Raw genomic sequence first — 27,718 nt, forward strand, 5'->3', positions numbered from 1 at the left:
GCTCTGATGGGTTAGACTTATTGGTGGTTGTTACCTAATGGCAAACAATGGGAGGCACACAAGTCACTGTGTCTGGCAGGCAACCTGATTCGGGGCTCCAAACTACCAGGATGTGTGGTCTCCAGAGTGCAGGCAACACTCAGAAGTTTTTGTGTCTAGATGGTGAGCATATAAAGGGTCCACAAATGGTACTTTATTAATTAAATTACTATTTGAAATATAAATGAACTAGCACCTCTCCTTTTTATGCCTTCCATTCATGGAGTTTCATTACATTTTAAAGACACTCTGTTCCTAGAAAAAAGAAATCCAAAGCAAACTAACAAAAGGACCCCAAGCAATTATCTTCACTAGCCTAGTGAGGGGCTCAATGGGAGGTCTGGGCAGAAAATGAATGTTTTAAAAGAATCTGAAACACATTCAGTCTCTGGACTTGACATAGGGTCCCCACAGCTTAGTCCTATATGCAAGCCACAGCCCTTCCAAAAGCTCCGAAAACAAATGAGCAACAGAGCAGTGGCTGGAAGTATCACGCACAAATGTTCCTAGGGCTGTGTGCAGTCTTTACTTCTATTTCTCTAGCTTGGGATAGCCCTGGAACTCCACCTGGGTAGGTCTCCAGCTTGTCTGTCCCATGACATTGACTCACATCCCTCAGAAATGAGGCGGGCTTGTCCAAAGAGACAACCAGAAACAGGACTCTTAAGACTTCTGAAGTCTTTTAAGCATATTCTCTGCCTGATTAGCTTACCCCCAATAGCAACTTCCAGCTAACTGTTCTTTACAAGGACATCCACAAGGCCAGAAAAATGGACTGTGTGAATTATAAGAAAATATCAGAAGAAAACTTGGGTGACTTTTGCTTTTTTTAGGCCCCACTTTCCCTCCTATTACATACACTATTTCATTCTACCAAGGCTCTTACCATATAGAGGACAGTAAATAAAGATTATCATGAATTTGATCAAATGCTTCAGTGCCTCCTCCCCTGGCCTATGAATGCACTCATTACAAATCAGTTGAATGGCTCATTGATTTGCCAGGAGGACAAGCAGACATACCCAGTCGCTCAGCCAAGCTAATGTAGACTGGGTCCACCCGACGCATGGTTTTCACCAGATCCTTTTTGCGGAATTTGATTTCTACTGTCCCTTCTGGCTCCAGAACCGATCCCCTGGATCAGAGATAAAGAAAATAAAACAGAAATAGAGGCACTTTAAAGGAAGGAGACAACTGAATGAGGCTGGTTACAATATGCAGACCAGGAAATAGCTTCATTATGGCTTTGGCCACCCATGGCTCACAGGAGTAACCCTAGGGAGAGAGGCAGGCATCAGAAATGTCTAAGTGGGCTGTGAGAAAGGCCTGGCAAAAAGCAATTAAAATAATTCTCATTACCACATTAGTCTACTTCCATCTCAAAAGAGGAATACAGATTCCACCATCTACAGCGGATAAGGGTAGCCAGAATCACATTATTTTCCAGGAGGGGAAAGAAAAAAAAGACAATGTAGGCACTGTGGCAGGGGGACAGCCTCCAGCGCTTAGGCTGTACGATGAGGGGTCGATGCTGATCGGTTCCACAAACAGCTGTCAGTCTGCTGGCAGGATGACACACTGGGCCGGGCCAAGCAGGAGAGAAAATGTTCTACCTACTGCGATGGAGAGGTCTCAGGGTTATTTCTAGTGCATACTAATTTTGTTCTATTACCAGGAACTTTACCCTAGACAATTTGAAAAAAAACAAAACACAACTTTTCAATAAAAAAAAATTACAGCTAGTACTTAGTATATATATACATGGCACTGTTCCAAGTGCTTACACATGAATCTTCACAGCAGTCCTAAACCCAGTCTACATTCTCTATGAGAGAAGTTACTATTATCTCCCATTTTACAGATGAGGAAACTAAGGTAGAGCGTGTTAAGAGACTTGTTCAAGCCTAACAAGTAAAGCTGCATCTGAAACCCAGCGGTCTTGTTTCACAGTCTGCAGAGAAACTGTTTGTGATCTGGTATCAGATCAGGGCTAGATTTGGATTTAAAAATAATAAATCCCTGGGTGTAGACTGCTAGCTGACTGATTTGACAATAAAACTACTGGCCTCTCCCCAGCAGCATTTGAAGTAGAGCTAAAATTCTGTGGAAAGAGAGAAGCAGGTACTCTAATAAAATGATCAGATACAGGAACTGGCATGGAAAATTTCTTTGAAGAAATACAATGTGAAATATCCCTATTTTGGAAAGGGCTGAAAACTGATTGTGAAAGGAAGCTGTCTTACTTAAGTGGTTTTGGGGACCACCTCTTGAAAAAAATCTGGGACTTTCCCTTGCAGTTCTTTGGATGCTGTAAACACTGTTCTCCAAGTGTCCTAGAATGCCAGAGTGCGACACCGGACTCTGAGGGAGCAGCTCTGGTTTGGAATTACAGAAGGTGGGTGCTATGGTACACCTCGGTGACGGCCAGCTTGTTCCACAGACAAGCAGTTCAGGAGAGTACAACTCTCCAAGTTCCTCGCCAGCCGGTTAAGGCTTCAGAACTCTGGACTAACAATTTAGTTTTTCTACCCCAACTCAACTTCAGCTCTGTCTGCTCCATATCTAAGAAAAAGATAGTGAAGAGACCTATTTGAACAACAAGCAGAGAAGAGAATCTCTCTGAGTCTGGGGATATGTGGGAAAGAGGACTTCCTGGCAATAAAAAATCTAGGGTGGGGGACCCCACTGGGAGAGCCTGCTTTCTTTCTCATCCTAGCAGACGCTATTTAGGAAATCTATTTTTCTGACCTTGGAACCCTCTGGAAGTAGAGATTCAAATAAAATTCTCTTGGTTATAATGTTCTCCAGGAGGAAACCAATAGCTAGAGGATGCCCAGAGGCAGTAAATGGAAAAAAAGAAGAAATGCTACCTGCTTTCCCGGTCAGCATACATCTCCATGTGCCGGGGGTTGATGGTGGGGTCAATCACAACCCAGGAGCCACCCCGGAGCTCAGCCTGAGGAGGAATGTAAACCAGCACAGGCTGGGAGCACTCCCGCAAGCCATCCACGATGTAAGCACCAAACTTCAGCACTTGGTCATACATATCTATGGAGAAGGAGATGAATTACAAATGATGAAACAATGCTTCCAAACATTGTTCACATCATGGCATACATAGAAAACAGTATTTATATGGTAAACTATGCCTCTACGAGGAGGTTGTTCAGACCAGAAGTGACAGGTCTGGGGGTTCAGCCACCTCTGGTCCTGTCTGGCCACCCTAAAAACTGAAAGGACAGGGATTTCCACCTGTATGCTATTCAAGACTCCACAGGATTTTCAAAAACACAAGAGAAGTGCACTTTCACGAGACAGTGTGCAAGCCCTATGGATTGCATATCCATTTTATATCCTTTCTGAATTTCTGGATTCTGGTTTCATCACATTAATTCACACTTGCTCTACAAACACTGAGTATTTTTCATGTCAGTATGTGATCTCTCTCACTACATTAAGTTTTCTGAAGGAAGGAACTATTCAAGCTCTTTTCAAGTCTCCTCATAATACTTAGAATATGACAAGCTCTTAAAATGTGCAGCTAATGGAAATGGAGCCTTCAAAATTTTTATCTTCAAAATGGCATCTTTCCTCTTGGTATCCCCAGTGTCTTGTCCAGTGCCTGGAACATAGTTAGCACTCAAAGTAAGTATCTGCTGAATGAATGGGTGAGCACATAACACACTTTGGAAAGAATATAATGAGAAAGAAAAACAAGTTAATTCTTTGACAGTTCCATTTTTACTAGGGCATCAATATGAGAAAACATTTAAAATGCATATGTCTTTATTGGAAATATCACACAGCCACATAAAAAGAAGAGCTACCTCTTCATTTTGCAAAAGGGTACACTTTGTAATCTCTCCCAAGGCCAGGAGCAGCCTGAAGAAAAGCCACCCTGGTGCATAAATAAAGTTAAGTCCTTGGAAAGTAGGATCAGTTATTATTTATTTCCCAACAACTTATGGACTTCTTCCCATTTCCTAGCTCACTGAAGTCTGCACATGGCTTAAGTTTTGGGTTTATGATTCCAGATGTTTAATGAGCAGTTCAGCGGAACCACAATGGATCCTTTCTAAACACAAAATAACAGGTTCAACTGAGTTCAAACTTTCCTATCAAAGCAAGGATCTCAATTTGGAATAAATCAATTCTGGAAATCCAGAGCAAAAAAGCATTTTTCAGAAAGTTAAGAGCAAACCCAAATAGAAATTGCTTTCATTGTAGTTACTGGCAAATTAAACTGCCACCTTCTTCAAAGTAAAAATGGCTCTTTTTATACAAACCATCAGTGAGCACAGTTAACTGCAAAGTATATGCCTCTCTCCATTGCCCAATGTGGCTGTCTGTGAAGACTTCAGAAACTCCATGAATTCAGAAGTTGCTCCAGGAAAAACTCCCTACCCTATGAGGAATGTGTATGGTCATATACTCTGTATATAGGATCAGAGCAAAGACATTTATCCCTTTGGGAGAAAAGCAAAGACCAAAAAAATTTACTGCTAATTACACAACTGCTGTATGAAGAGCAGAGAATAAAGGACTTTAAGCGCTTTACGCTAATTCTGTGGTTATGAAAATAATTGCTCAGTTCAAATTATTTTAACTAAATTAATTCTTTAGTGGATATTTCAACCAGTGCTACATAATAAAATAATTGTGTAATTAGCAGTACATTTTTCAGTGCTGCCAAGAGTACAGTCTTAGCCTCAGAACAAGTAATAGAAAGGAGTGGCCCTCAGTGGTGTCATGCACAGAGAAGAAATGGAAGACATGGATAAAAGGAGAAAGTAAAACAACAGAAAAAAAGCACACAAAAAAGTCGTCCTATGTGAAAGAGGAAAAAGTAAGTTAGAGGTAAATGAAGACAGTGTCCAGCCTCCTCATTGACTTCTGTTTCTTAAAGATATACCCACATCAAATTTTGTCTATACAATCTATGATTAACAGACCCAGCCCCCAGAAAGGCCTTTATTTAAAATGTGTGTCCATTTATTTAATTTTTTAAACTCAAGTTCATATGCGGGCCTGGGTGGCCCAGTCGGTTAAGCATCTGACTTTGGCTCAGGTCATCATCTCACAGTTCGTGAGTTTGAGCCCTGCGTTGGGCTCTGTGCTAATAGCTTGGAACCTGGAGCCTGCTTTGGATTCTGCCCCTCCCCTGCTCACACTCTCTCTCTTTAAAAAATAAAACGTAATTAAAAAAAATTTTTTTTAAACCCTCAAGTTCATAGTATATGCAAATAGTTTGGGATGAAGCTGAGTGTGCATTTTTTACTTTCTGAAATAAACTTTGGTCCCTCTTCATCATCACGGCTAGTTTACTGCATATCAGGGAGCATGATTTCATCCACATACACACAGATGAATCATTTAATCATCAGAAAACCATGTTCTTCTACTCAAGTTATAGGTGGGTACACTGAGGTTTAGTTAAGTGAGTAAGTGGCAGAGAATAGGACTTGAACCCAGATCTTTTTGACTCTTTAAGTCGACTTTCTGCGACCTCATTCTTACTGGAAGGAAAGAGCGTGAGGCCGAGGTAACCTTTCTAGCATCTGAATACAATGGCTGAGTAAAATAAAAACCAGAAAAGAGACTGGAATAAAAGACTAAATATTTAAATTTAAAATGTAAATTTAAATGTTAATATTTAAAAAGTATTTTAAATAGTTCCTAGATGACACTACCAGCTATGTGAAGGGCTTGGATCTGACTGCCAAGCAATTACCTTCAAGCCTCATGACTGGGAGTAGAAAAGGGGCCCCAGGCTTCATTAAAGCTAACAGGCTTGGAATCAAAAACAATGCCTCCATCTAACCTGGAACACCAACAGACCTGCAATCCAACCATCAAAACACACGAAAAGCAACAAAAGGCTGTTAAAATATAAACTGACAAACACAAAACAAACTACAAACAACACGCTCGTACTGATCACAGCAGCCCAAACCTCACATTCTGAAGGGCACGCTGAAGTATGTGGCCATAGTCTGACACATATTTGTCTGAAATCCCTTCCTATTTGAGATAGAGCAAAAGCACAGCCAAGAGTAGCAGGGGAGTGTATTCCCAAGGGTTTAGGCTAGAAATCAGTCTAAGGAATTTTAAAGCTATGCATATGCTGACTGTCAATTCTCAGGCCATGGGAAAAGCAACTGAGAATGGACAATACTGATAGGTTCTTCAATGACGAGGAGGGGGCTTGGCACTTTCTAACACTGTGAGCAAAGCGCATCTGCATATGATCACACAGCCTTTCTAGTGCTCTCAGCATTCAAGCACCAACCCTGCCTGGGGCATTCATTGTTACACAACATGGATAAACCATGGCAGCCACATGTACCAAACAGGGGAGCAGGGTGGTAGGGTGTTTCCACAGTGCCCCATACTCTTGAAACTGGAATAGATCTTATTGGCTTGGGGCGAGATTATCTGTTAGAAGCTGAAGGTAAACATTAGGCATATACAAGCTGCATACACATAATGTCAGTTCATAATGGCCGGCTGACATAGTCTTTCAACATCCAAGTAATCAGAGAATTTAAAATAGACTTTCATTCCGGTTAAAGTTTTCAATAAATGTTTTTTTATTGTTATTTATAACCTGTCCCAGGAAAAAATAATAAGTATAACATGAAAAGCCAACTGAGAGTGACCCTGTAGCACCAGCAGTGAGGCAGCTTAATATCACTGGGATTTGCATCCTATCAAGCTATTCATGCTGAGGCTGGGACCCTGGTGCTAATTTCTAGTAAATTTCACGCTTGATGTCTCCCTGTTGTGGGTCATTGCTGGTTCGTCTAAATAAACTGCTTCCAAATGGCTCTTCCATCTAAATATTCAGCCAGTTTTTATAATTTAATTTTGCATTATGCTGAATAGCCTTCCGGCCAGATAGAACTCATTGGAAAAAAAGCACCAATACCATCTTGACATACTTTTATTTATTTATTTATATTTTTACTGCTCGAATTAGACCTCCTAGGCTGACTAGTAAAGAGTTTTTTTCTCTCTCCACTAATGTCAATTTTCAGCATAGCAAGAGCTGTCTCTAATCTTTTCCTACTCATTACACACAATTTTGGAGTCATTTTACCCACAGTGCAGTCGGCTCCTGGCTGTGTGTTTGTGTGCACTGAGGGATGGCATAATTGTTTATTTTCCCTCCCTGCATAATCCCCAGCCAGTATTGAAACCAAAACTGCAAACATCTCCCCAAGGGATATGGAATGACTCTCAGCTTAGGTCCTTTTACATGAGATAATATGTAGAAAACATCCTGACCTGTATGTAAATATGAAAGGCAATGTTCTTCCCCCTCCTACATTCACACCGATCTCTATCTTCCCCAAAGCTTATTTATCTTAAGTGATAATGGATGCAGCAGCACCAAAACTCAGAAGGCAGAACTAGCCCTGGTCTGTATCAGGCCAGTAACTCATTTTTGACCAGGGGCAGGGGAGAGAAGGGAATGGGGGAAATTATTGTTTAATGGGTTCAGATTTTGTGTCAAGGATAATGAAAAGGTTTGGGGTATATTTAGTGCTGATTGTTCCATAACACTGTGAATATATTTAATGCCACTGAATAGTACACTTACAGATGGTTAAAATGATAAATATTATGTGTACTTTGCTGCAATATGAAAAAAAAAAAAAACTCCTATCTGAGCACTTGAAGTTTCTTATCACAATGACCAAGGACAGCTTCAAAGCAGAGGACAGGTAGGTGGTTCATAACTTTCTCAGGAACCTACACAGTCTATTCTAGGATGTTCTAGTAGACCTGGTTTGGTCCTAGGCTCTAAACTCAGCCAATGGTGTTGGAGGAAGTCAGACAGATCTGGGTTCCTCTCCCAGCTCTGTCATTCTTTAGCTAAATGATCTTGGGAAATTTACTTAACCTAAGTCTCAATTTATGTAAAAAGTAGATAAATAATATAGCCTACCCCTCAGAAGTGCTCATTATGATGATTATGTAAAATAGTACACATAAAATGGTTAGCGCAGTTTCTGGTGAAAGGAGCTCAGTGACTCTTAATTGTTGTTGCCCTTATTGTTACAGGGCTAGCAGCCGATCTGGGACTGAGCCACAACATGCAGCAGAACTGAAGCTTTTCCTACAAGCAGCAAATTTCTGAACTCTGAACTCTTTAGGACAAAAAAGCCAGGCTGACTTACTGCTAAGGAAGGTCAGAAAGAGTGAATTCTCAGTGCCTCTCAGGAAGACAGGGAACTAAGGAGTACTGGTATTGCATTCTCTCCTCTAAGTCTTGATGCAAAACATACAGCCAAGAAATCTGGGATGAGGTGAAGCCGGATGCTAAATAAACCTCATATAAAGGAATGAAAGGAGTCTCAGGCTCCTCCCCGAGAAAAAACACTTCAGAACAGTATCGGACTCCTTGGAACACTGCAGTATTTTGTTTATACTATATACCTTATGGCTTTATCTATCATTCTGCCCGAGACCTTTTCTTGACTCCTTGAGGCAGTGTCTGTTTCTGACTCAGTTTTGTTTTCTCGGAAACAGCTAGCATAGTTCCTTGCATGTAGGAACTCATAACATGTGCAGGATTGACTTGTTTAACCTACAATTTCAGTATCTTATGGCATTTCCACTGATTTATCATCTTTGTCACAAAATTCACCTCAGAGTCTATCATAGTATATAAACATTAATTTGCACGTATAGTCCAAGTCTCCCCCCAATTAAAGTGCAAAATGTGGTGGATTTCCAGCAAATATGGGCAAAGGGAAACTTTACAACTAAAAAAAAAAAGAAAAAAACCCACCTAGTCTTCTACACTTTGCCAGCAAAGCCTGGCTGTACAGGGCTTTTCCTAGCCAGGTGAAGGCAAAGTTGTTGGTACAAGGCTCTAATCTCTCTCCACACACAGCTGATAACCTATAAAAGGGTTAACCTCCTCAGGCTTTTCCTCCCTCAGAGCCAGAGGTGCTCCTGCACCAAGCTATTTCTGGATTCATTCTTTTGCATTTAATACGTCTGCATCTCTGACCACCCTACTCCAGCACTGCCAACCTCTCCCTCCTTGCATTGCCCTCACTTGTTTCTACTGCTTCAGAACCCAGATATCTCCCCCGGTGAATGAAGCTGACATTCATCAGTGTACTCATCGCCTCCTGGTATGTAGTTTCTGGCCTCAGCATGGCCATGAATCTCTGGCCATTGGAGAGAGAGTTTTGCTGCTGTAAGAGGTAGAAGGTGTTTCCTTTGGCTCGCCTTTTCAATCCACAGTGGCTCTGCACAGGGAGGATTCTCAGTAAATGGTGATATTAGCTGCTGAGATCACTGATTCCCATAGTACAGAACAGAGCCTGTATAATGATGGTCTAATATGCTGGAGCCACAGGCCCACGGCTGTTGTTGGATAAGAATGAAATACACCATAAATTACCACAAAGAACAGCCTCTGGTACAGAATTTGTTTGTTTTCTTCTGGTGAAGCCTAATTTCAGTATCTACCTTGGTCATTATAGAATGTTAGAGCATAACATCAACAAAGAGTATGCTCAGAAAAGAGCAATCAGATTTCCCCAGGACCATCAGAACAGTCTATCATTCACCTGGGAAAGCAAAATCCACAACAGCAGCCCATCTAGATAACACCAGTAGATGGTTCTAAAATTTTGTATGGAATTGTAAAACATAATTTTCCCACTCAAGTTGCAACTCAGAAGATATATTTCAGAGGAAGTATAATCCCCAAAAAGTCTAGGGTGAAGACTGTCAGGATATCCATTAGCTCTGCCCAGTATAAATCCTCCTTCCTTGTGCTGTTGAGGTTCTCGGGAATCAGTTATGCCCCTCCAGCCCAGAGCCAGGCCAATCACCTTTCATCCCACCGGAGAAGCCTCTCCAGTTGGCAAAGACCATCAGAGGTAGCCCTTCACGGTTGAAGTCCTTGATAGCCTGATAGGTCTTAAACGCAGAATCTGGAAACCAAACCTGGCCAGCCTGCTGGATTATCTATTGGGGAAAGTCAAAGAGGAAGACACAATTAACAATGGGGCTTGAGGGGAGTCTCTCCAAGGTGAACAAGGTTTTACTGGTTTACTTTAAAAACTCAACCAAATCAAACAAACAAAAACCATTATTCATCAAGAGGATCATCTTTTCGGGTGCCTGGGTGGCTCAGCTGGTTGAGCGTCCAACTCTTGATTTCAGCTCGGGTCATGATCTTATGGTTTTCGTTGGGTTTGAACTCTGCCATTGGCCGTGTTGACAGTGTGGAGCCTGTTGGTGTTCTCCCTCTACCTCTCTCTCTGATCCTCCCCCACTCATGCTATCTCTGTCTCTTTCAAAATAAAATAAAACAAAACAAACAAACAAACAAAAAAAGGGATCATCTTTGAAGTAAAGAAGAAGAAAGGATTCTGGATCTTCGACTTTGTTAAATACTCCTCTTTTTAAGTCCTGAGTACACCACCACTCCTTAAGTCAGAAAGAGAAAACTTTACTGCTTCTAATGGATGAATGTGTTCTTGGGAATCCTCATTCAAGGTTTCCCGAAGGTAACTGTAAGCAGCTCACCTACGCTAGTCCTCAAAGCAAGCTAGCGGTATGTAGTTTATAGTCCTCTGACTTCTGTGCTTAGCACAGCTTTCTCCATCCTGAAGTTGATCAGTAAACCATTGATGTGACACTGCTGAGTAACCTCCTCCCTGGTTTCCCCCACCCTCATTTGCTGGATCTTATCAGAATGTAAACACATAGTCTACCCTTTTAAAAAAGTAGATGGGTGGCAGTGTTCACATGTGGCCATTAGGGCAGACTTCTTATCTCTGTGTGTTCAAAGAATCTGGGACCAAAGAGCCCTCAGTTGCAATGAATCTAGACTGTTTTCCAGCATCAACAAGATGACTGTAAAGGCCTAAGTAATTTTTCAGGTAGACTGTAGTCCATTTAGAGTCACCTTAGAAGTGAGCACATGATGGTCTGAAATTATTCAAGGATGCTGACTATCATTCCCTCCAAAATTGGTGGTTGGCAATGCCTCTGATATGTCCACAGGTTTTGCAGAAGGGAAATCTGGCTCCGAGTACAGGAGCACAGGGTACTTGAGGTCACCTACCTTGGCTTCAGAATCCAGGTTTGCAGGGTCGGCTGGGATACTTAGCTCCACTGTTCGGGTTTCTACGGCAACTACTCCTACAGGTATTCCTCCTAGCCTGATAAAATAAGAGCCAAATAAGAACCTGATGTATGAAAACGTACAGATAGTCATTTATTTTTCCAGCCCCACATCAAAACACTGGGTTGGGGGGACTGGAGATTACAAATACAAAGAATAGAGGGAAATCTGACTCTTCTAGGGGTGAAATGTGAGGCTCTGGATTTGATAAATACTATATATACATTTTTATAAATCCAGGGGAGCCTCCCCTCAGAATCCCTTCTAATCTCCACATGATAAATTCAAACCAAGGGTTGACTAGGGGAGCCTCAGCAGTTAAAACTTCACAGTTTAGATGTGTGTGTGCACATATATGCACACACCTATCTCTGTGGATGCCAAATGAAATTTCTCAGCTCACTCTAGAGCATCGTTTTGGTGAAAACAGAGGGAATAGGTCTGAAAGGTAGGAGGCACCTGAAGCTTTGAGTAACTCTTTTTTTTTTTTTTTTTTTGAGAGTAATTCTTTTAATAAATGCTGATGTTGTTAGAATAGAGCTCTCATTTCTACAGAGTACTAACACTGTGGTTCTGGATAAGATTATTTGAGGGTACAGTAGGTCCTACACTGGGTATATGAATGGGAAATGTGTAGATGTGTTATGGAGATGATGAATAAGCCCTTAACTTTCTCTCATTGGAAGAAAACAGGGATAGCTTGCAGTAGTAACTTTGGTAAAATAGGTGATCTATATTGAAAGTATACATTTAATCTCCAACATATGTTAATTTAAAAAACTCTCCAGCTAAAGTCTCTGCATCTATGCTCCATCATTCCCTCCCAAGTTGGTCCTCAGAAAGATTTCCTGGTAAAAATCAGGAAGAAAGAAAAGAGGGAGATGGCAGTTGCTGCAAGGTATGGTATGAGTGCTTGCTCTGGAAAATGTGATTCAGGCTGCACTTTCTCATCTGTGTTCCTTGGGGCTGGGGCTGGGATGGGTTATAGTCATTCGTTCCCCACAGCATCTCCATAACAAACTTTTCCATGAAGGATGGTCTTACACTGGCTACTGGAAATGGATTCTTGTCATCACAAGAGACCTGACAGGGGCCTGAGTGGGGACCACCCACCCCCTTGTCACTTGCCTGCACTGAATCAGAATCAAAAGCCCTCTAGACAACCAGACAATGAGCAGGAGGTACACAAGAGGGTTTAGAAATATTTCTGTTCACAATGATTAACAATCCAACTGGAAACTTGTAATTGCAAAAGCCACCCTAAATCGGTAACTTGTAACTTATATATTAGGGCCCATGTGCCCTAATAAAGAACATCTTTATCCGAGTATTACAGTTATTTATTGAACTTGAAAACAGCTCAGAACAACTTCTGTTTTCTATTATACTTCATATAAATTTTATCAGGCTAGCACATGAAGATGCTACATCTTGTTTTATAGTGTGTCCCTGGACAAGGTGCCATGGAATAATAAAAGACAATTTACAGCCAATAGCACACATATTCCAAACATACATACCAAAGATGAGTTTTGGCAGCACTTACAGTAACAATCCCAGAAGAATACATTTATATTTATTTCTCGAAATGCCACTGCTTTTGAAAGAAGCTAGCTCCATTTGTGTTTTATATACTTGGAAGCATGTGTATATGTTTGGAGTAAGAGGCCCAGAACTCATCAGACGGAAAGAAAGGAAGAAGTCAGAGTGGGTGTTGCAATAAACAATGGCAGAGCTAACTAAAGCCAAGCTTGACTGATCTTGCTCATAGAACAATCCCTATTCTTCCAATCATAAGTGTAAAGCATTATTTTCCTGTTTCCCGTCGGAGAATCTTAAAGACCTAAACTAAGGTTTTGCTTTCTGAGGCTTAAAATCTGTCATGTTTTTTACAGACAGGAAAACTGAAGCAGAATAGGTAACAGACAAATTTTCAAAAAAGTTGGTCTGAGTATGATATAAGGGCCCTCCATAATAAACCAGATTCTGGTAGAAGGGTTCTCTCTCCAGTGTACCCCCCTCCACCCCCTCCTCAGAAGGAATTTTACCAGGAACAAGGAATAGTTCTGGGACCCAGAGGCCTGTGGTGAGGGAGAAGACCTGAGACATGAGAGAAAATGGGAGTTAGCCCCTGAGAGTTTCAGTCTGAGCTGACTCCAGGCTTGCCTCTTAGGCAGAGTCACAGTGGAAGACCCTATCTGTTGGATCTTCTGTCTGATGGCTCCTTGTCACTGGCAGCGTGAGACATGCTGACCTGCTGTACTGGGAGAACCACGAAGACTAGAGTTATTTTCAAGGCTAAAATCTAAATCTCAACCCAATGTGGCATGTTTGAGAATCCTGAGCAAGTGCCACTTTTCACCAAGATAAGGAAAACTGATTGCCCCCGGGAGGAAGGTGAATTCCAGATGTGGGTCCCTGGGGCAGCATGTCTCCGCAGTGCAGAACAAGATTAGGATCAGCCTTGGCAGGTGCTCATTATAGCGGGCGCTACAGATGATTTCATGCAGAGCTTGCTATTGAGTGAAGCACTTCTTAGAGGGGTATTAAAATTTAATAGAAACTTCAAATTCCCATTTGAAAATTATAGGTAGTCCAGCAATCTATTCCAGTTTATTTTACTAATTCCTGTTTCAGGCAAACTTATTTATTTGTTTGTTTGTTTGTAATTCAAATCTGATGATAAACCAATATAGTGAGTTTGTTACTTTAATAATCTCACTGCCAGGAAGGGACTCCTTCTAGGGTACATAGATCTTTTGGGTTACATGGAAAGGTAGATGAGTCTGATTCATTTGTCACCTGCCTCTGAAAGAAAATGGTCTTTGGGGAAGGGGAAGGTCATTGGTGGGCTATGGCTATTGTATTTGGGCTTTATAGCCCTCAAAGAGCTTTTCTTTCAGCATTATAAAAAGGAAATGTCAAAACCAGACTTCAGACTAAACGCATCATTGGAGTGACACACTAAATGACTACTGGAAACCAGCCCTTCAGTTATGCTGCCTTGGGCATGACTATAATCCAATATTCTTAGAAAGTTTAGACAAAGAGAGCATTATTGGTAAAACAGAATAAAACAAAACAAATCAAACCTATATAGCTATGGCCCTTTACTCTCTTGTTTTTAGTTGGGAGGAAGAAGAGCTTCCAAAACAAAAGAACTCTTACCTGGCTCTGCCAACCACCACAGTCTGCGCCCAGGGTTGCATGATCTCAGAGAAAGATCCATAGTCAAAGAATCCACTCAACCACTGACCTTTTTGGGCTACAGAAGGGAAAGAAAGAGAACAAAGGGAGAATAAAGACCATCAATCCACTGAAAATGCACTGGAACTGGCAAATTTAAGGTTGGATTTGGGGGATTATTTTGGGGAGTTTGTTGTTGTTTTTAACCATATTATAATAGATGCATGCATTAGGCAGCTGAATGTTCATCTGCCTTCAGACATCATCTCCTATTTCATTTGCTAGTCTGCATAAAAAGAATCATTTATCAGCAAAAGCATCATTTATTGTTAAACGATGGGGTTCAGCTAGCAGAGAGTTTGCATGCTTTTAAGTAAATAACTTGGCTTTTTTCAAAACACCACAAACATTTGTCAAAAGGCAGCCAAGTCATTAAAGTGTTTTCAAAATGTCTATTTCTATTTTAAAACTTAGCTTACAATTTTTTTTGATTCCACTGACTTTTTTGTATTGGAAAGCTGAAGACAGTCAATGATAAGTATTAATGATCAGATGAGGACCCAAATGTGGGGAAAGGAAAAGGGGCATGGCTTCTCTGCTAGAAAAGCAGCAAGATACAACTACTTAACTTATAGCTGACAAAGTATAATCTTTCTCTAAGGGTCATGCCCACATACTCTTGATACTTAGAAAAATAGAACGGTTAATATGCACACAATTAATGTCATTAACCACCCTTGCACATAGAACTTCCTTCACTGGCAAGACACATAACTTTCGACATCTCAGGTTAAGAAAAAAACTTTTGTCCCACAGGTATCCATGTTTGACCAAGGCCCCATAAAAGCTTCTGCAAATAACTGTTTCCCAGCTTGCCCCTCAGCTCATGGTTTCTCAGTGATCCTTCTAATTTGAACTTGGCCCTCTGCCCCTTAAAAACCCAAGTCCAAAACCAATTAAAAGTGGAGATCCGAGCAAGCTAACCTCTGCTGACTTAAACAGGATGGAGAGTGTTTTATCAAGACTAAATTTGTAATTACTGTGTTCTACATTCCTTGCCTCTATGGCCCCAGTGTAAAATGTGATCATCCATCTCAAAATTATCTCTCTATCGTGAGCCCAAAGCTGATCGTTTAGATTCTGGTCTCGTGTTGGGCGTCAGTTTGAAGAATATCACAGCACTATCTCCTCTAATAAATGACTTTAACTTTTCACCTAAAAGATATCTGCTTTAACTTATCACAGGGAATCATCTGCTTTCTTTAACGCTTCCACTAAATTAAAATCTGAAGTCACTCGATTTGGGAGCGAGTGCTAGCTGCACATAGACAGCAGGATGAATTACTAGGGAGTCGATGAAAAAATATTATCCAAACACAGAAAACTTAGTTTATCACAAATTTCATTTTATTCTGTGGATCTCATTAATAATGGCCAGGATAATGCCCACCTGCATACACACACATCTGTTCACCCCATGAAAAAGGGCTCAAATTTTTAAATTTCCAAATCAAACTTCTAAATGTATCAGGATACTGAAATTTTAACTTTGTATGGTTGGATCATTTTATGACTCTTATTTCAATAATAATGATTTGGAACCATAAGATTCATCAAAATGGAAAGACTTTCTTCTTTTAAAACTTTCCCGCCTTGTATTTTGACTAGGGGAGGGGAGTCACCGGTAGGCTATGGCTCCTGTAGGTGGACTTCACTCCCCTCCCCAAACCTTGAAGAGCAGGTTGTGTTCAGTTCAGATGTAGAACTTAGAAGTCAACTAAGATGCTCCGCCCCCCTCCCCACTCCCGCCATCCTCCTCATGATTCCCAGGAGAAGTTTCACTGACTCTTATTCTGAATTCTCCCAGAAAAGTTCTGGATTTTAAGTATGACAGGATCTTAGGTTCATAGTTCTTATCATAATCATGGCACACATATTAGAGGTAGGGAGATTACTATGGTGATTTTTCTGGCTATGTAGGAAAAACTATTTTGTTTTATGAAGAATAACAAGAAAAGGAAGGCACTGAAGACAACAGGTAAAAATTGAAATTGAAATTCCTCTGGTGAGTTTTCTATACTATCTATAGTTGGGCTGCAGATTAAGTTCCAATTCCTAAGTAATAGCTGTGTGACCTTGCACAAATCACTTAACTTCTCTGAGCTTTTAAAGTGGTGACCTCGGGGTGCCTGGGTGGCTCAGTCGGTTAAGCGTCCGACTTCAGCTCAGGTCACGATCTCATGGTTCATGGGTTCGAGTCCCGCGTCAGGCTCTGTTGCTGACAGCTAGCTCAGAGCCTGGAGCCTGTTTCAGACTCTGTGTCTCCCTCTCTCCCTGACCCTCCCCTGCTCACACTGTCTCTCTCTCTCAGAAATAAATAAAAAACATTAAAAAAATTAAAAAAAATTAAAGTGGTGATCCCTCTCTCTCTTTTTTTTAATCTCTGAGAAGTAGTAAGCCTAAAAAAGATAATGTATATGCAAGTGCTTTGCAGTCCCACCTAGCTCAAAGTGGGTACCCACAGAGGTTTAGTAAGTCTTCCTTACATAGACTTCTTTTTTCTTTCAACAAAATCACAATGACTCGTAAATTTAATGAATTATCTTCTGCATTCTATTCTTCTTTGAGATAAGGCTTTCTTTGAAACAGTTGCAATAAATATGCAAAAAAGAACACTTTCTCAAACAACCTGAAAAAAATTAGACTCAAAATGTAGTTGGGGCTTCACAAAAGAACCACCTGAGAAGTAAGGTTTGTTAAAACAGCCTAATCGACTGGCAAGTGAGAATGTACATTCACCTTACATGGAGTCACCACTGTTTTTCTGTTTCATTTTTGTTTTACAGATAGGTCAAATCAGTCACAAGACAGGGATATATGAGATAAACATGGAGGAAGGGCTTGTTCTCACTCGCTGTATTTATAAAATCAAGAGTTCTGAATAATCTCATCATGAATAATGACCTTACAAAATAACCTCACGTTAATAACCACAGCAAGTCCCAATACTATTACCAATATCATATAAGAAAAGAAGAGCACATGCAGGCTGGATACTCAGAAATAGTATGCTGAGAAGAGTTGTGGTCATGTTCTACACTGAAGAGTCAATGTCTTTCCTAAAACTGATCTGATGAATCTCTGTTTACAGAGACTGGATGGTCAGAGATTCTAATGACTTTATTGCTTAGATTTAACTGTTCTAAAGTCTTTGAATCCATTAAGGAATAAGTGCTTTAATAACAGAATTAACAGAAGAAAACGTATTAATGATTATTGCTTATGACTCAGAGACCGACTTGTACATCTAATTTCTTGTTTCTCATTTGTTCTGGAAGTGTTTTCCATCTAGATCTTTGGAGAGCTGGGTTGTTTTTTTTTTTTTTTTAATTTTTTAATGTTTTATTTATTTCTGAGAGAGAGAGAGACAGTGAGAGCAGAGGAGGGTCAGAGAGAGAGGGAAACACAGAATCTGAAACAGGCTCCAGGCTCTGAGCTAGCTGTTAGCACAGAGCCCGACGTGGGGCTCAGACCCATAAACCGTGAGATCATGACCTGAGCCAAAGTCAAACGCTTAACTGACTGAGCCACCCAGGCACTCCTGGAGAGCTGTTTTAAAGATCTGTCTCATTTCCAGAGCTACTAAAGTACCTCTGTTTTGTCATGTACTGTTGTGCAGAATTGGTTAGTGAATAAAAGGAAGACGGACAGCCTGAGGGCCTGGGTACCACAGGACCCTCAAAAAATACATACTTGGGTGAGGACGGCCTGCTAGCATCCATCGAGGATCATATGGGGCCTTCGTAGGAACAAATTCGATGATTCTATCTATAGGATCCTTGGAGTTCAGGATAGGTACTAAACTGTGCACATTCTGAAAGGCAGTGAGGAGGAAAGAGGGGAGCAATCAGTGAACAACAGGTCTCTAGTCTCAGCTCAGCCATAATCGTTACAAAGGTATTAGGGATCACATAGGGAATCACACCCATCCATCCAAGTCATCAGCGAGAGGCATCCTGACTCTATGCCAAGGCCTGAGAACATGCACAGGTCTCAAGTATCATGCAGGGGCCTGGCAAAACGTGGTACATTCTGACTCTTGATTTCTGTGTACCCATGCTTTCTGGGAAGCTTCCCAGGGGGATGGATGGCTATTACAAAGGAGAAAACCCACAGTGAGGAAGAAGCCTTGATACGGTGGGATCTGAGCCCAGATAGGCCATGAAGACTTCTATGACTGGAAAACATCAGAAAGGGGCCTATACCAATGAAATCCATTATCATTTTAAGGTAGAAACCCAAAGATAGCTGCAAGGAAAAGAGAAACCAACAACTTCCAGAGGAGTATTTCATAAAACAATTTCTCCCCCATAAGGAGGAGACCTTAAGCAGAGAGGCCCTGTGATCTGGGATGGAAAGCTCTGGTTCTGTGGGCTTTGTCAATGCTGGGTAGGAAAGGCTCACCTTAGGCATGTAAGACAGCCAGTGCAGGACAGTGAAAACCCCTTCAAAGTCATCACAAACGGTGCTGTGGGTCACCCCATTGTTGTGCATGATCTGGATGCCCCCGAGCTGGTTATTGGAGGTGTATACTTCCCGCCCAAGGACCTAGAGAAACAAGCAAGAGAAAAGACATTCATCTTGACAGAAATAAAGGCAAAGTCTATTTTGTGATTCCCACTAAAATGGGTTCTTTTCTCTACAAGACACAGATTCCAGTCTCTGTGGTTCCTTTTGTCTTAAAAAGAAAGCTTAGAAAAATCAAATAGGCTTTTGTATAATCACATATGTCATGGCAATTTAAAATCCAGCAACCCTCTCTCTCTCTCTCTCTCTCAGCTGCCATAGACACATGGCACACTTCGACTCAGCTACAGCCATGGTGCTGGGTGAGGCTGGGACCCTGAAGTGCAGGCTACCTCACCGTGAGCAGGCCAGCGGAGTTGCTACACATCTATAGAAAGTGGTAACATGCATGGCTTTTGTCAATCTTTAGTGACAAGTCTCAGTTAAACAAATGCTATGAGGTTTAGATTTCTAATTTTTTTTTAAAGGATTACTTTCCCCCTTACAACATTTGATTTTTGAAGCAGGTCCCCACACACAGCCCTAAGGCTGGCAACATCCTGAAGTGACCCTTGATACACACACAAACCCTTGAGTCTAAAGTCCTCTTTGTGTGCTGAGTGGAGGGCAGTGATTTATACCCAAGCCTGCCTCTCCTCTGTCTTTCTCTCCCAAGGTTCCAGGGAATACACAGGGCCTCCATCCCTGGTGTATCTCTGGAGGAGTTTAACCCGTGTGACGGTGAAAGGTACCTGCAAGTGGAAACCACAAAGTTTCCCTCAAAGAAGAAAAAAAGGAAGAAAAAGTATTCGTGGACTTGGAAATTGTAGGGTTTCTTTTTCCCTCGAAGACTGGTTAATAATTTCTTTCGGGGAGGGAGGTTTTCTGACCCAGCAATGGAAGCTGGGCAGCTTGATCACTGACTATTGCAAACTGCTGAGTGGGTAGTAATTGCCAGTCATCCAGGGTAGCCCTGGAGAGCTCTAAACAGTTGTAGAGTGCTTACTGTATTTTACCTTTTTTTTTCCCTCTCCCCTCCTCCTTCAGAAAATAACAACACAATTTTTTCTTCCATAGTGGTAACTTTTACTCATTTTTAGTCTCTGGGAAGAATCTAATAAATGAAAGGCCAGCAAAATCTACTTGTATATTCCTATTTTGCCCCTTCTTGTTAGGAGCTTTGAGATGTTCCCCTTCATGCTGGGTCAGCCCCTACATCAAGACGGAAGTTGGTGACCAAAGTAATCCCCTCAGTATGGCCCAGCTGGCCTCAGACCCATTTAACTTCAGCTAGGAAGGATGGAAGAGACTCTCTGAAAGGAATATAGAAAGCAAAATTGCTCTCAGATTACTACCTTCCTTGGTGAGGAAGTGCAGAGAAGCAGTATTTGCAGACAGCCCTGAGCTGGACGACATGCTGGCGACTCCTCTGAAGGAGGGGAGACCGTATCTGACCACTGGGCTCCCCTCCTCCTCCCAGTCTGTCTTTAATCTCAGCCCAGGCACTGTGGCTCCTTTCTCATTCTCCTGCTGTCTCTTTCCATTTGCCCTCTCTCTGACTGATACACTGATCTCTCGGTCACTCGGCTTTCTGCTCCACTGAGTCCATATTACTAATAACACCTCCGCCACGGCCAGTTTACCTCATGAAGGCAGGAGCACATCATTACAAAATAAACTCATAACTTTGACATTCTAGCAAATACACGCCGTTTGTTATTTTGATGGCTTTAGTCTTTCTAACAGGCAGAGGGCATTACATACCTGTTTCATTTATATCTTTAAATGTGTGCACACATGTACAGTCACACATGCATCAGGAAACAAAATAGAACAAAAAATCAACCCAAAACAAATGTCCAAAGCAGTCAGTTGATGGGGGACCCTGGTGGAAGCAAAAACCCTGTCACTCAGGAAGGCCATGCTCTGATGTGGCTCTGGTTTTATGGACGTCATAAACCTGATGGCCCACAACTGGTCCTTCTGGGACAGACTGCCTCTCTGCCAGAAGTCATTCAGTGTGATCAGCAGTATTTTTAATTATTAAAATAAAACTGGAAAGAGGGAAAAGAAATAAAAAGGAGACACTGCACTGACCCTGAATATCTGATATTCACAATCTATGTCAGGAGCCAAGAATTCCTTGCTGCCTGGAGAAGGACAAATACCATATGTTTGCACGTATAGGAGGATTAGGAGGAACTTGACGGAGGACCAAGGGGGAGAAGAAGGGGGGAAAGGGTGGGGGAAAGGGAGAGAGGCAAACCATGAGAGACTCTTGAATGCTGACAAAAACTGAGGACTGATGGATGAGGGGGGGAGGGGGGACGGGCATGGAGGAGGGCACTTTGGGGATGAGCACTGNTGGGCATGAAGGAGGGCACTTTGGGGATGAGCACTGAGTGTTATGTAGAAACTAATTTGACAATAAACTATTTGTAAAAAAAAAAAAAAGAATTCCTTGCTGCCTGGAAGAGAGCTGGGGCCATTTTGTACTCAGAAACATGGTTTTCTTTCATATGAAAATGAAACAGTACTTAGTACATGATAATGTCCATCTGCTTAGAGCCTCAAACTCCTCCAAAATTAGCGGACGGACAAAGGACCAAATTTGGAAAAAGGGACCAAAGCAGACCAAAAGCTGCTCAGCTATTTCAAATACACCTTCCTCACACATCTTTGTCCCTCATTTAGAAAGGGAAGATGAGCACTGGGTATTATATGGAAACCAACTTGACAATAAACTATTTAAAAAAAAAAAAAAGCAAAGAAAGGGAAGAGCATCCAGGACTGGGCTCCTCTCTGAGGCACTGCCACTTGCCCATTCTACCCCATATTCCTCTAAATCAATGGGAGACAGACTTGGAAGGAGGAAGAATTTAATCACTTAGCACATCTTCCCTTTAGAAATAAAACTCAGCTCTGACTCTTTGGCATTGTTCTCAAAGGCAGTATTTGTACACTTCAATGGATTCAGAAAGAAACCTAACCAGGGCTTATGACTACCAAGGACACTATGTCTGGACTAAAAAAATGTTTGTCGTGAGAGAAAATTCATTTACTTTAGCAATTAAAGGGAAAAATTATAGGATAGACTAAAAGAGTATCCAAACGGCGGTGACTGGCCTTATCTTAGGAGACGGGGGTGGGGAGAGAAGGACACACAGAAAGGAAACCTGCTTCACTAATCACAAACAAATGCGAACAATCATAGATACTTAACAATCGGCGAAGAGAAAGCAGTCCCCTCCAGTTCATCTTCAATGACTGTATGTTTGGAGCATGCACCAGTAGAATGAGGGCGCACACAATAGCTCCTGATTTATAGGAGTCGTTGCTGACTCAAGTGGTTTTAATGATTTTAGAATACTTCACAACAAAAGCTCCAACCAAAGAAGCAGAATCTGAGCTAGGACAAAATCCATTCTGCCTAACTCTGAAATGATCGCGCTTGGAACAGTTACGCAAACCCTGATCAGTATCCAGAGAGGCAAAGAAAAGAGCCCACACAGACAGTACCACTGTTTTATTACTTGGTGTTGCCCTAGCAATTTCTCACAGAAAAATTTGGGGCACACAACCCTCACCAACATAGTATCTTCACGAAGCAGGTGAGCTTCATTCATCAGTTTTCCAGTTCTGACATACACATTTCTATACAAATCAAGCTGCTTGCCATTTTCCATTTCCCAAATTACTTTTCTCACATTTCCTACTGCATGATACAAACTTTTAATTTCTCTTCCCAACAAGCATCAATAACACAGGAAGAGCCAGTCAAGCAGAGGTGGCTCCTGAGGTCACATTTTGCGGCTCCCCAGGTGTAGGTGGAGAAGCAGTACTACAAAATATTAGGAACAGGCACTGCCTCAGGGTTCCCCGCTAAAGAGTGCCCACACCGAAAGAACTGAACAAGGGCTGACTCCAAGAGGAAAGAGGATCTTCATCCACTCAATATAAACTTAAGCCTCATCCCTCACTTCATTCACTGAAGCTGGCAGACCCGAGAATTAAGGGTGCCACATAAACGCCAGTGATTAGCAGAGACACCATTGTTAAGGGCTCCAACAAAGATGCTACACAGCCTTTAGAAATTTGAGATACATGAGAAGTACAAACGAAAGCAGTCATACATACATGCTAAGGCCTCTGCTGCTGCTGCTGCTTATCCAGAGAGACTGCAGACAGCTCAGGTTTACCACAGCTGACAGGCAATGAAAACAGTCTAATATACCGCCTGCTTTCTCCCTTAAATCCCTTTTTGGAGACCAAGATAAACACGTTCTTCCTCTCCCCAGTGCTCCAGATGTTTGACTGAAGTGGCAGAGCATTGTGAGGTTCTGTGCAAATGAAATCACTATGTAATACTGAATGAGTATAGTATTTACTTGTCAGGATATTTGTCAGCACAGGCATTGAGATTTCCAAGTTTCATAGATGCAACTTAGCTCAAGTTTTAAAAAACTGCCCTTGTCCTGATATACACATTATGTTGGGGGCCTTTAGACTTATAGGCAAATATTTGCAATCATTTGCTGAAGATGTGAACAAAACGGATACCTATCGATGGAATAAAAAGTGAAACCTACTGCTGTTTTCCGAACCCCTTTAGCCAATCATTCCTCCTTTAAACAATTCTTGGTTCAGGCAATCTTCTATTTAAAGAAGCAGGAAGTGGGGCGTCTGGGTGGCTTAGTCGGTTAAGCGTCTGACTTTCACTTAGGTCATGATCTCACGGTTCGTGGGTTCGAGCCCCGCGTCTGGCTCTGTGCTGACTGCTAGCTCAGAGCCTGGAGCCTGTTTCAGAGTCTGTATCTCCCTTTCTCGCTGACCCTCCCCTGCTCACGCTGTCTCTCTCCTAGAAACAAATAAAAATATTTAAAAAAAAATAAAATAAAGAAGCAGGAAGTACAAAATTCCTCTTGTGTTTAAGAATTTAGGCTACACGAACTGAGTCCTTGCTGCATTCCTCCTTCTCATTAGGGTATTTCCATTCTCAAGATGATCTGAGGAATTCTGTAAATTTCCCAAGCAATCATCATCACTGGACTTTATTCATGATTCCAGACATTAAAGTCACTCTAGGATCGGTCAGGTTATGCTAAAGGTTTGGCTAAGGCATAAAAAAGATAGATATGAATAAAAATAAGTGGGAGCAGAAAAAAAGTGGTAAAATAGAGACAAAAGAAAGGAGGAAGAAAGAGAGAGGTGAAAAGGGAGGGGGAGAAAAGAGGAAGCGAAAGAAAAAATATGCAATAGCTCATCTACTCATGCTGCTAACACCCTCCTCTCTGACCTGAGAGGACTACATTTTTAAAAGCTGACAAGTAATTCAATCTCCAATTAACAATTTTAAGTGGTGCAGCACATATTCCTGTGTAAATGTTTCTCTAGGACTATATCCAAGGGTGAATGGAATTAAATCTCTAGGGAGACAGAACTGGTGTCTTTGCGACTAAGAATGTCTTGGGGTTCCCAAAATATAGCCTCTTAATACACAGACTCAGGGTGTCAACTTCTTCTCTCTTCTTCACTGGCACTTGTCACTGGCAAACTGGAGTGCTGGTTGGCAGCTGGTAGGCTAGGGTTGTGGGTAGAGAAGGAGCACAATGACCCACTGCTGGCATAGGATGGGAAAGCTTCTGACCTGAGCCACAGCTAGATTAAAGACCATCCGTTGTACGACTAAAAATCTCTCTATGAACAGCAATATTATGAAGTAATCAGGTCTGTGGATGGGTAAGTTGGAGTAAAAGGGACTGTGCAACCAGAGGAGGGAGAAGATATTTGGCCAAAAAGAGACTGAGATACAGGACACCCAAAACACTGGAAGACCTCTGCTTATGGAGGGGGAGAGGAAAATAGAGGAGTGAATTAGATGGTAGAAGGATGACAAGGATTTGAAGGTGGACTGTGTGAAGAACAAAAATGAATTTTCAGTGGAATGGGGGTAAGAAGAGCCACATGACAGTTTACTTGTCAAACGTATGAGAAAAGACATAGGTTTCCAGAGTGAAAACTGACTGTCAAAAAGAAATCACTTGTCTCAGGGATCCGTCAACTGCTCATTTAGCTACAGATTGGAGCATACTGACAATACATTATTCCAAATATAAAAATTTTTGAAAAGTCTAGTTTATTGAAGTATAATTTACATATAGAAAAACAATCTACTTTTAGGAACAGAATTCTATGAAGTTTGACAATTACAGATCGTCATATAACCACCACCAAAATCACCCCAAAAGTTTTCTTCACCCAAAATTTCCCTCAACAGGGTGGGATCAAGATGGCAGAGTAAGAATATCCTGGGTTCACCTCCTTCCATGGACAAACCAGAACTACAATTACATATAAAACAACTATCTCTGAAAATGAATTGAAGACTAGCAGAAATGATTTTTACACAACTAAGAACAGAAAGAAAAAGCCACACCAAGATGGGTAGGTGGGGCAAGATGTGGTCTAGTCAGGACCCACACCCCAGCTGTGGTGACCCACAAGTGGGAGGGATATCGCAACTGTAAAGGCCTTTCCTAAGGAATGAGGGGTCCAAGCCCTATATGGGATCCCCAGTACAAGGGATCTGCACCAGGAAGCAGATCCCCCATAACATCTGGCTGTGTAAACCAGTACGGCTTGTCCTGGAGGGCAGCAGGAAACTGAGACTTCTAAGATTTTCAACTAATTTTAGGGCATGTGCTAGAGGGGCAGATATCTGTTAGAATATTCTCCAGGGAAGAAAGCACTGGCAGGCACCATTTTCTTTACCCCTCTTCTACCTAGTTAGCCTGGGTGATGGTGAAAGAACAGTTTTGACACTCTCCGTCTCCTGTGCCAGCACTACTCACCATACCCCAGCATTCCCATGTGGACTCCCCAGCCCCTATCCACCTACTCTGGCAGAGTCCTTCCCAAGTGGCTCCCCACCCTGTCACACCCACGGGGTAGCCTCCACCAACACCAGAGCCCCTCCCCTCCAGTGGCCCCTGCTCCAAGGGGCCAGCCTCACACACCAGCAAGTCTGCACTAACTGTGGCCCAGCCTCAACAGGAAGGTGTGTGCAGCCCACAGGGGAGACCTTGGGGCCGGGGAGAGGGGCAGGTACTTGGGCTGAGTGACCAGGGTAGTTTTGTGCTACTGGCCCCATAGGATATCCTCTACATAAAGCCACTTCTTCAAGATCCGAAGATAAAACTGATTACCTAAACATAAAAACAAACACAGAGAGTTAAGGAAAATGAGGAGACAAAAAAACAAGCTCCAAATGAAAGAATAAGACAAAATCTCAGGAGAAGAACTAAATGAAATGGAGAAAAGCAATCTACCAGATAAAGAGTTTAGAGTAATGATCATAAAGATGCCCACTCAACTCAGGAAAGGAATGGAAGAATATAGTAAGAACTTTAACAAAGAGATAGAAAACATAAAAAAGATCAAATGAGAAGTAAAAAATACAATAACTGAAGTGAAAAATACACGAGAGGGAATCAACAACAGATTAGATAATGCAGAAGAATGGATCAGTGATTTGGAAGACAGTAGTGGAAAACATACAACTAGAACAGCAAGAAGAAAAAAGAATAGCAAAAATGAAAAAATAGAGGTATTTAAGGGACTTCTGGGACAACATCAAGCATACTAACATTCACATTATAGAGGCTCCAGAAGGAAAAGAGAAAAAGAAAGGGACAGAAAACCTATTTGAATGGCTGTGAAAACATCCCTAACCTGGGGATGGAAGCAGACATCCAAGTCCAGGGCACATCAAATAAGATGAACACAAAGAGACTCACACCAAGACATGTTATAATCAAAATATCAATAGTTAAAGAGGGAATCTTAAGGGAAGCAAGAGAAAAGCAACCAGTTATGTACAAGGGAACTCCCAAAAGACTACGAGGTGATTTTTCAGCATAAACTTTAGAGGGCAGAGGGAGTGGCATGATATATTCAAAGTGTGAAAGGAAAGGACTTATAACCAAGAATAGTCCACTCAACAAGGTTATCACTCAGAATAGGAGGAGAGAGAAGGGGTTTCCCAGACAAGCAAAAGCTAAAGGAGTTCATCATCACCAAACCAGTCTAACAAGAAATGTTAAAGGGATTGCTTTACTTTTATTTGTTTTATAAATAGGTTTCATGCCCAGTACAGAGCCCAATGTGGGACCTGAACTTACAACTCTGAGATCAAGACCTGAGCTGAGATCAAGAGTCAGACACTTAACCAAATGAACCACCCAGGTGCTAACGGACTCCTTTAAATGGAAAGGAAATGGCCATAACTAGAAATAAGAAAGTAATGTAAGAAAAAAACCTAACTGGTAAAGGTAAACATATGGTAAAGGTAGTGGATAAACTACTTACATAGTTAGCATGAAGGTTAAAAGACAAAAGCCGTAAAACTGCCTAGACCTACAATAATTAGTCAAGAGATACAACCAGAAAACAATCAACAAAGTAGCAATAAGTACATGTCTCTCAATAATTACTTTAAACGTAAATGTACTAAGTACTCTCATCAAAAGACATAGGGTGGTCGAATGCATAAAAAAATGACCACCAGGGCACCTGGGTGGCTCAGCCAGTTGAGTGTCCAACTCTTGATTTCAGCCCAGGTTGTGATGTCATGGTTGTGGGATTGAGGCCCATGTTGGACTCTCTCTCCCCCTCTCTCTGCCCTCTCCTTGACTCACATGCTCTCTCTTTCTCAAAATAAACATCAAAAACAAAACAAAACAAAGCAGAAAACAAGACCACCTATATGCT

The 27,718-nt window shown here is 41.6% G+C and overlaps 1 protein-coding gene across 6 annotated transcripts in view; it reads right to left on the minus strand.

The window, feature by feature from the left end:
* The window catches only part of ACACA (acetyl-CoA carboxylase alpha), a 272,064-nt gene that overhangs the window by 24,255 nt on the left and 220,091 nt on the right, over positions 1–27,718 (minus strand). For all 6 annotated transcript variants that reach the window (XM_039256323.1, XM_039256327.1, XM_039256326.1 and 3 more), the window contains 7 exons: positions 18,848–18,991; positions 18,137–18,257; positions 14,366–14,462; positions 11,138–11,234; positions 9,897–10,032; positions 2,910–3,087; positions 1,062–1,174 (listed from right to left, as the gene is read on the minus strand). In XM_039256323.1, the coding sequence (XP_039112254.1) occupies positions 1,062–1,174; positions 2,910–3,087; positions 9,897–10,032; positions 11,138–11,234; positions 14,366–14,462; positions 18,137–18,257; positions 18,848–18,991 (886 nt within the window). The remainder of the gene's footprint in view (positions 1–1,061; positions 1,175–2,909; positions 3,088–9,896; positions 10,033–11,137; positions 11,235–14,365; positions 14,463–18,136; positions 18,258–18,847; positions 18,992–27,718) is intronic.

The sequence above is a fragment of the Hyaena hyaena genome, unplaced genomic scaffold (assembly GCF_003009895.1).
Source record: "Hyaena hyaena isolate Hyena2069 unplaced genomic scaffold, ASM300989v1 scaffold_568, whole genome shotgun sequence".
Taxonomy (NCBI): domain Eukaryota; kingdom Metazoa; phylum Chordata; class Mammalia; order Carnivora; family Hyaenidae; genus Hyaena; species Hyaena hyaena.